A 10,270-nucleotide genomic window follows, 5' to 3' on the forward strand; every position below is an offset into this window, starting at 1 on the left:
TTACATAGTTCTACATTCTCCCTTTCTATGCAAATTTTAAAACAGTTTTTAGCTACCAGTTTTAGAGTTTTCAAGGGGTTGAAGATTTTCAGTTCAATTGCCGTGAAGTGTAAACAATCACCATTTATAACAAGCAAATTTATTAATAATAGAAATTACTCTATTAAATAAACTTTTCTGAATTTAATTATAGGGTGTTCAGTAAGAAAATTTTGAATTATTTTCTTGTGTACTGAGCAAAGAAATCATTCTTCCAGCATTTGCAGGATCCAGGTATCAGGAACCAGTCATAATACAACCTAGAATAAAAGCGCTGGAAAGTGTCATGTGTGACGTCATGAAAATACGTCTAAAAAGGAGGAATGAGAGGAGGAGTGGAAAGGAAACCCCTAAAAAAGAGATGGATTTAGACTTATCATTATGACGTCACACATGACACTCTTCAGCGCTTCCCTGGTATGCAGATAAGTAAATATATTACTGTAACTTAAATTTCTCCCTTCCTCACATAATTGAAAGACATTCTTTAACTTAAGCCAAAGACACCAATGTTTTAGAGGTCCTTCAGACAGACTGCAGAACAGTCAACTACTTTTAATTTGTTACTTACTTACTCAAAACTTATTTAATTCAATTTTGTACCCAGGAATAAGGTATAGCCAATAAACGAATTAAATCTAAAATGATATTTAGGAGGCAGATAAAAGGTCGTCTTTACTACGAGAAAATGCACCCCGAAATTACGCAAAAATCAGCTCAAAATAACAATTTTTTCGAATTAATTCAGTTGTTTGTTACAGCTGTTTAGTACCTGACTTGGAAGCAGCCAAGTTCATCATGACCGTCACAGCTGATGTTTGACTGGCTGCTTCTCTTCTGGAGATAGTTGGAGGGGTAGCCACCCCCGGGTAAACTTCCCTCCACTGCCTGTCTCCCAGATATTGGCTGGTCCTCACTACAAAATATAAAACTTTGGATAGAAAAAAAATGCTAAAATTTAAATATAGCTTTATATCTTAAAATAGTGTATTCTATTAAAAATAGGTTTAAAACATTCTAAAATTAAAAAAAAAATATTCTTTCCATCTAATTCTTATTTGTGAAATAAATTCAAAGAATCGAAGTCATTAAAGTAAATTAATTAATGGCCCAATGTTCTTTCCCTTCCTGTTTGTTAAAAGTTTGTCTATGATATTTTTATTTCAGTTTTTATATAATTTTACTTTTAAATAATCAAACTTTATTTTGGTATGTTTGACATTGTGGATTTTATTAGACCCACTCAACCCTTGAAATTTTCATTCGTTTATTCTTTTCAGTGAAGCTTAAACTTGACGAGTGTGTATACCTGGGAAAATAAGCATCAGGATAATATATTTCTGCCACTAGTAGACTGACCCATCTGGGAGAGGCTAAACAACTTCCCTCCAAAAACTCACACTAAAATATAAGTTTTTCTCAATAAGTAAAAGAACAGACAATTATAGGAATATGATTGTCCCTATGTTGGTCTGCATTGCTACATACGATCCATTAAACAGTTGCTTGAAAAGGAAATTTCTATAATATTTATATGGGTCAAGGCAAGGATACCCCCCCCCCTTTCCAATGAAATTTCCAAATTGGGTTGTGCTACAATTAACATAAAGTGTGTTACTTTATTTTATGTTTTATTATTATTTGGCCACAACTTGGTCAAAAATGCTCACAAATCAGACCTTTTTCGACCAAAGATACTCAAATGGTTCCTTTACAAGCCCAATCAATCAGTTTTAAGATATCTTTATATTTCAAGAAAAATTGATGAAAATACTAAAAAACGGCAAATTTGGGTGTTACCTTTTATATGCACAGATACCATAAAATCAACAGAAAAAATTCTTACTTTTACTTTTCTGTCATTTTTAAAGTTTAATTCTGTTAAATTGGCTATTCTTGAAGGGATTTATGCATTGAAATATACTGAAACATAATATTGGGCAGAAATTAATGTATTTCAAAGAAAGAAAATTTTAAAAATAAGAAATTCAACCTCTATCACTTCAGAGGACAGCTGCCATCCTCCAGTTGACAGGATATAGTTTAATACTTGTTAGCAATAATAATTAGCCCAAAAAGTAAAACAAAAAGTTTTTTAATATGGTAAAAAAATGATAATCTAAATCATAATTTTGGAGATGATGATCTGAAGGACGCTCTTACTGGTGGTGATGATGACCCAGATCGTATCCAAGTACATGAGCATTATGACAACTCATCTATTGAACTATGGTCCAATTTTTGTATTTGTAGCAGCCTCCAATTAAAAGTTGTAACAAGAAATATAACCATCTTTTAAAAACTACTATATTTACCTTATGAATATGAGAATTTAAAAACCATGATTGTATGTTTTGGGATTTCTCTTGATTGGAGAATGCTACAAATACAAAAATCGGACCATAGTTTCATAGATAAGTTGTCATAATGCTCATGTATTTGGATACCATCTGGGTCATCATCACCAACAGCAAGAGCGTCTTTAAGATCATCATCCCCAAAATTAAGATTTAGATTATCATTTTTTTACCATATTAAAAAATTTTTTTTTTACTTTTTGGGCTAATTATTATTGCTAACAAGTATTTAACTACATCCTGTCAACTGGAGGTTGGCAGCTGTCCTCTGAAGTGATAGAGGTCGAATTTCTTATTTTCCAAAATTTCTTTCTTTGAAATACATTAATTTTTGTCCAATATTATGTTTCAGTATAATCAATGCATAAATCCCTTCATGAATAGCCAATTTAACAGAATTAAACTTTAAAAATGACAGAAAAGTAAAAGTAAGAATTTTTTCTGTTGATTTTATGGTATCTGTGCATATAAAAGGTAACACCCAAATTTGCCGTTTTTTAGTATTTTCATCAATTTTTCTTGAAATATAAAGATATCTTAAAACTGATTGATTGGGCTTGTAAAGGAACCATTTGAGCATCTTCGGTCGAAAAAGGTCTGATTTGTGAGCATTTTTGACCAAGTTGTGGCCAAATAATAATTTAGACATCTATCTCTGATAACAGCTGAAGAAATAACATTTTCCTTTTTGAATTTCAATATCTTTCAGAGCATATACTATTTAACTGCAAACCGGCAAACAAAAATTAGTTGTATACTTGATGCGAATTAGTAAAAGAAATCCACACACAAATACTTGGTTTAATAGCACAGTAATAGTAATAGTAATAGCCGACTGTTGGACGGACAGACAAACTTAGCTATCAGTAGCTTCGCTACTAAAAATATAACAAGACAGGCGGATATGAAAGAACATTATTGATCGTAAAGCAAAGCTTCTAAATAATTTACCTTTGTGCTCAAGCATTTTACAACTTCTACAGTTTGTGTAAAATATCCTTCATACGGAATCTGTACCACATACCTCCAAACTCCCTAAATAAAAGAAACGTTGATTTATTGATTTAATTTAAGATTATTGATTTATTAAAAAGAATGTATTTAAAGAATCATTTACTATTTTTTAGTGGAGCAAGTGATAAAGAATATAGGTGGATATTATGGCAGCTGAAAAATGTCATTTATTGGTCAGTTCGTTCATCCAGTATGAGTGGAGGGGATGGGGTGGGATTGTTATTTTACCCTGCTACAAGTTTCACTTTATTAAAGTACATGATAATATGGTGTAAGATCCAAGTAATAATAAATCCATTACTTGAGCACTTTAGATTCGACAATAAACTGGACATATTTTTGTTAGATCTTCACCAGTTCTTTAAAAAAAGGTTTTTCCCTGGAGGAAGTAAAATATACCTGATAATTTTTAGCAAAGACAGGGGTAACATATTCTACAGCTGATGGACACGGTGTCATAGGTTCATCAATAGAGTTGATCAGACTGAAAATATAAACACATGAGGTCTTAATTTCACTCTTCTCCTAACATTTTTATACATTGTTTTGCTTAATTCCAAAGAGGGAGAGGACATTGATTTATAAAAACTACTTGTTCTCAAAGTTATATAAACAGGTGCTTCAACTGGTAAGCTTAAAAACTTTTGACGACTTAAATTAAATCTTGATTGGATCGCACAAAACAGTTATGTTAATCATAATTGGAGGTACAACACTTTTTCGTCCATTGTCCTATTTCTTATAATACCGGCTATTATTTCAGGAATTTAGAATTTATTAATTACATTACAAAAGCAGACAGTTTGTAATTGGTTGACGGTGACTAAAACCAATTAAAGAGAAGCTTCTTTATAAAATTAATATTTACCTGACACCGTCCTTTGCATCTGAATCTATGCCAATTCTATCATCAGCTTTATCTAAAACATTAAAAAAGGTAAGGGTCAAATACTTTGTGCAAATCAGAAAAAAACGCTAACATTTCATTGGAAGATGATGAAAGTCCCTCCACAGATTATGACGTCATACGATAGAATAGCCAACAAGAGGCCAATATAAATTTTACCATTGGTCAATTACAGTGTATACTGGCCTTTCATTGGCTGTTCTATCGTATGACGTCATAATCTGTGGAGGGACTTTAATCATCTTCTTTTTTTATAGGTGAAATAATATTTTTAACATGTTTTAAGAAAAACTATCAAATCGACGTGAAAGACTTGAAACATAGACTCACTACTAAAATTTCTGCATACCTTGCTCGTCTCCTTTCAATACATTGAAGAGAAGACAGAATAAACCATGACTATCATCACACCACCCTCGTCCTTGCCTATATAGATATTCTAATGTTATTGTGACGTAAATGCAATTTCCATAAAAACAAGGTTATCAACACCCATAAGTATTGATGAAACAAGTGGATGAATGTAAACTGACATTTTTAGATATTTTATCTATTTTTTTTCATTAGATGTTTCTCATGGTTATGTGATGTTATGGTTGAGAATACTCACATACCCCCTCCCCTCCTTGGGCTGCCCTTTATAACAAAGTAGCCTTAAAACCTGACCAGGAGAGATTGCAAGATAATACCTGGCTCTCACAACGTTATCCTTCTCATGTCTTGGTTCCGGAGCTTGTCTGCCCTCCCGTGGCTGTGTGTTGGCAGCATTGTCTCCGTTAACCTCATCGGCCTCACGTTTTCTCCGCCGTTTCTCGGCGGTTAATATTTGCTGCGAATGCTCTTGATGCAAGTCTTTAATATGGCGTTTTTGTCGGCCATCGCTATAGAATTTAACGCCTAAAATTGAATAAATGACAACTAAGGATTACAATTGCTTCTTAAAAATAAGGCCAGTCCTACGATTAATCCGCTAAAAGATGTTATCGCTGTTTATTGACTGATTTTGATCATTCAAATTTAATTCGTACTGTCATAAGCTTGTTGTTGTTGTTGCGCTCCTTATGGACAAATCATTCTTGTATAAAAGTATCAAAAAGGTATTCAAATTTATCCTATTATATAAAGTAGTAAGCGTTTTTTGTCTGTCATGAAGGATCTCGCTAACCGGTGAACCGATATAGTTCTCCTTTACTGTAAAGCTTCTTATAGGTCCTGGGAAGGTTTTAAACTATTTTTTGGGAGTGTGTCTTCACCCCCGTGAATATTTTTTTTAACTCTTTGAAACTCAAATTTAAAATGGGATGAGATCGACTTTTCCCCCTCCTACCAGTGCCCCTAGAGGCTTCTAGGGGCGTAGCCCCAAGTTTGATTATATTGCATTACATAATAAGCGCTTTTGATATTTGTCGAATAGCTTTTCTTAAGAACAATATGCCTGACGAGCAAGTAAAACCACCCCCTTGATGTAAAAAATAATTTTAAAAATAAGAAAGGGGGGTGCAGTTATTTCTAAATGCATAACTCCTGCAGGGCCTAAACCTGTGGTGCCCTAATCCTGCAGTGCCAACCTAATAGATATAACCTTACCTAACCACACCTAAAAACCAAGAATACACGAAAAAACTGTCGGTTTTAGAAATGAAAAAATAATTTATTGCTTATACCTGCCGTGGGCTGAGAATTAAAAATGGTTGGATTATATAATATGTGGGAGTCTTGATATTTAGCAACCTACAAAAATATGATAATTTTAATATCAATTTTTTAAAGTGGTCTTTCTATTATTAGCAGTGATAAGTCAATGGACGAAAAATTTATGTACATTTCCAATAATTATGAATAAAGTTGTCCCTTTCGTAGATTTAGAGTATTGGTTTCAACACTGGTAAATTAAAACCTGGTAAAACTGGTAAAAGTACCCAAAGTTTTTTTATTATAAAACATTGGGTACCAAACTAGTGTAATTTACAGATCAATGAACCCTACCTCCCTAATTATTGTTAGAAATTGGAGAAAAATTTAATATTAATATTTATTATTTTAAAACGCAACGTGTAGAATATCAAAAAGTATGACATACCAACAAACTAATTAGGCTTTTAGAGTAGCTTCGCTTCTAGAATATAAATGTTTTTACCTTTGGTAAAGTTTCGTCTGCTTTTAGTATGGGTAAAGTTTTACTGAAAAAGTCCAGAGTTTTGTTCTTTATTAACTCAAAGGGGTAAGAAACTCCAAGAATATTTTGACCTGCTCAAAATTTAAAGTTATCTCTATGATGTAAAAATGTGTATGCTAAATATGATCGCCTATGGTTTTTTTTTGTCTGTGTGTTACTTTATATAACTTAGACAGAAAAAAAACATTTAATTGATTTCACTAAATCAAACTGTTAAATAATATTAATATATTCAACAGTTTTTAAAAAGAAAAAAAATATATTTGTCTGTTATTTGGATTCAAGAATTGAAAAGGAAATGATAATTTTAATCTAAAGTTATTACAGACTTTAGAATAAATCCTTATACTAAAGTAACAGGATGTCTGTTTGTCTGTGTGTTTGTACCGTAAGATCTCGGGTTCTCCTTATCAGGGTAGCTTTTCATAGGTCCCGGAAAAGTTTATAACTATTTTGGGGGAGGGTACCACCATCCTCCCAAGAGAAATCACAAAAAATCGAAATTTTCGTTTACCTTAGAGACTTGAACGCAACATAGCAAGGTATCGTAGACTTGAAAAAAACATAGATAGGTATCGTGTTATTAAAAAAAAACATTTAAAGTGCCACTAGAGGCCTCTAGAGGCGTAGCCGCTAGTTGACAATAAAGTAAGTAGGTCTTTAGGCTTTAGATTTAGATAGGTATCGTATACTTGAAAGTAACATAGATAGGTATCGTGTTATTAAAAAAAAACATTTAAAGTGCCACTAGAGGCCTCTAGGGGAGTAGCCGCTAGTTGACATTAAAGTAGGTAGGTCTTTAGGCTATAGATTTGGTTCTCAACCTTGCGGGGTTAGCCTGTACCATTTTAACCTAACCAAAGATAACACACTAAAACTCCTTGGCCTTTCTTGTGATTGAAGGCTATTTCCGGAAAATCGCCAAAAGAAAATTGAGATAAATTTTTCCTGTAGGGTTTAGTGGTAAGTATCCCTAGTTATAAATTCATTTTCAGTTTTAATTCTCCAAAATTATATTACCTTCCAATATTTAAAAGGGAATAGAGAGGATTGAAGATAACAGTTTGAATATAATTTATCAGCTAATGTCCTCTCCCCACCTCTTATTTATTTCTCGTATGTATGTGAAGTTTGAAATGCATGGATCTTAAGAGATAAGACAATGGACGATGAATTTGTATACACGCCCAATTATGATAAACGAAAATATACCTCTGTAGATTAGAATATGACTATTAATTAAAGGTGTTTTGACACTGCTTTATTGTTTGAGCTAACCAATCACAAGTACTAATATTTTTTAAGCCAACAAATGAGAGAACGTCGATATAAAACTTTGGGTACCAGTATAATTTCCAGTCCAAAATGAAAATGAATTTTTCCTTGTTGAGGTCACCACATAAGTTATCTAAAGTCTGCTCTTCCTGAAAAATTTGAAATATTGTAATAGTTTTTTCTAGCATCGTATTTTAAACAGCTTTCCGCGGATATAGAATGTACAATTATAAAATTAAAACCAGTTTGTTTATCCCCGAGATGCCAAAGGCACGGGATAAAAAATGGTTTTGATCTTATGATTGTACATTTTTATATTCGTAGCAAACTGGATATAATACGATGCTAGACATATTTTTTTGTATGGATGAGAACCGGTTCTAATCAACAAGATATTAATCGGTTTAGAATTAATACGGCAAAAACAGTTAAATAATCAAATTTTTCGGTAACTCAAATTTTGTCACATTATCATAGAACACAGTAATAGTGTCTGACTGATTATGACGTAACAAAAAAAATTAGCCAATGAGAGGCCACTATAAATTTTACAATTGGTCAATAACGGCCTCTCATTGGCTATTTTTTTTGTTACGTCATAATCAGTCAGACACTATTACTGTGTTCATTATCATATCATAATGATTGAATAGAGGTGACGTTTTCTAAATTGTACCTAACTCTTACAGGAATAATCATGCCAAGGTTTGAAATAGTCAAAGAAATTAGACAATATTATCATGCCTACATTAACAATAAGAGCTATCCATAAAGGACGGACAGATGGACAGGACATACGGACCTACCCTACTCTTGAAGAAAAGCTTTCCAATTGAAAATTAAGTTTACCTTATTTGAGAGTAAACCGACACCCGGGCATTGAATTTGAGTTTGGAGGTAGGGGGGCTTTCTCACTACTGGAGGGATTTTGGCAGGTGACTCCTAAAATATGTTTTTGTAATGATCATTTTTACAGGTATAGGTTAATAAAAGATAGAGTAATTTTAGTTTTAGGTAAAATATATATCTGTAATAATAAGTGGTCTAAGGGATAGGTGAATAAAAGATAAATTAATTTGAGTTTGGAAGAATGGAGGCATTCTCACCACGTGCACTGGAGAGATTTTGGCAGGTGATTCCTAAAATGTAAATACGTACCTAAGGGATAGGTAAATGAAAGATAAATTAATTTAAGTTCAATCCCTCAGAATATCAAAACACCAAATGATCAGAGCTGAATAATTTCAACCTTTGCTTAACTAATAAATGTATAGGTATAGATGTATCTAGACAACTTCCTAACCCAATTGGTGGAGATCCTTTTCTTCTGGTAGCAAATAGCTTTTTGTTCTTTTGTAGGGACTCGGCTATTTTTCAATTTCCAAAACTATTAGCTGATTTAAAAAACCCAATACAAAATTGGGAAAAGGTTCCCTCCCTGTGGACCGAGTTACATTAGCTCATACTCATTCTATTCTTTTACTTTAATGCTTAACTCCCATCGATTATTACCATAGATGGCCAATCAGACATCTAAAAGAGAAATTGTTCATTTAGACTTTCTATATCTATTCTCTTACAGGGATCTGAAGGGATAAGACAATGGCCTATAAATCAATGCAATTTCCCAATACAGATACACAAAAATTCTTATACTGTGTATTACAATTATTGGTTAAAACGTTTGGACTCTTAACTTAACAAACTAAACAGACAAAATTCAATAAAAGTCCCCAAAGTTATCAAGCCACCGAATAAGAAAACGTTATTATAAAACTTTGTGGACTATCATGATAAACAACCCGGCTAATGTCCCCTCCCTCCCTGGAAGAAAAGACTTACTTGAAATGGATAATATCCTTGCGGGTATTGCATCTTGGCCTCCACAACAGTGAGTAACAATAACAAAATCATTTTAAATAATGTTTTTTTTCTTTCTTTTCTGTCTTTTTTTTTATAAATATCACAAAGAGGTAAGCTGCACTAATAACTCATATTTTTCACATTTAATTTGGTGTATCTGAAATCAGATTTCTTCCATTCTTGAACATTTTTATCTGAAATTGACAAAAGTTTTTTTATGGTTATTCATCGCATCGTATTATAGACAACTTTCGGCAGATATTTAAAATTAAAAATAGTAAGATAAAAACAGTTTTGTTAGCCCCTTGGGGGCCGGAGGTCCAAACTTACATAACTGGTATTAAATTCATTATTTTTTTTTTATATTCGTGGAAAATCGGCTGTAATACAATGTAATACATACTTTTTCAGTATGACTGAGAAACGGTTCTAATCCAGCGGATATTAATCGGTCTGGTAGCCAAACTGGAAATATAATTATGATTCCTGCTTTGTCTGTTAATAGAATTTTAAAGTATAAAAATAGTTTATACTTATCAAGTATGAAATCTAATTAGGATACTTTGATATAAAAATAGAATATCTTTTAAAATGTCTTGCAACAAATGAACGTAATCGCACTTTTTTAAAAGGAATTTT

At 32.4% G+C, this 10,270-nt stretch overlaps 1 protein-coding gene across 1 annotated transcript; it reads right to left on the reverse strand.

Annotated features, from left to right (window-relative positions):
• Nucleotides 1-176: 176 nt before the first annotated feature.
• spz6 (Spaetzle domain-containing protein 6) lies at nt 177-9,827 on the reverse strand. Its single transcript, XM_080175339.1, has 14 exons — nt 9,611-9,827; nt 8,618-8,710; nt 7,878-7,917; nt 7,447-7,468; nt 6,455-6,569; nt 5,982-6,048; nt 5,007-5,214; nt 4,667-4,743; nt 4,279-4,330; nt 3,810-3,894; nt 3,348-3,431; nt 1,349-1,440; nt 812-955; nt 177-299 (listed from the first exon to the last, which is right to left on the reverse strand). Exons 1-14 carry the CDS (start codon nt 9,680-9,682, stop codon nt 218-220), a joined length of 1,233 nt encoding a protein of 410 aa, XP_080031465.1. The 5' UTR covers nt 9,683-9,827; the 3' UTR covers nt 177-217.
• Nucleotides 9,828-10,270: the final 443 nt, after the last annotated feature.

This window comes from Acartia tonsa, chromosome 10 (genome assembly GCF_053477335.1).
Source record: "Acartia tonsa isolate MP-2025a chromosome 10, ASM5347733v1, whole genome shotgun sequence".
NCBI classification, from domain to species: Eukaryota; Metazoa; Arthropoda; class Copepoda; order Calanoida; family Acartiidae; genus Acartia; species Acartia tonsa.

What these genes read in the sequence shown, in the direction of transcription:
- spz6 (XM_080175339.1), bottom strand. Translation starts at nt 9,682, where the DNA reads ATGATTTTGTTATTGTTACTCACTGTTGTGGAGGCCAAGATGCAATAC. An exon ending in CAGACGAAACTTTACCAAAG is followed by an intron (nt 6,049 to 6,454) that starts GTAAAAACATTT and finishes ATATTTTTGTAG; the next exon opens with GTTGCTAAATATCAAGACTC. An exon ending in GATAACGTTGTGAGAGCCAG is followed by an intron (nt 4,744 to 5,006) that starts GTATTATCTTGC and finishes ATATCTATATAG; the next exon opens with GCAAGGACGAGGGTGGTGTG.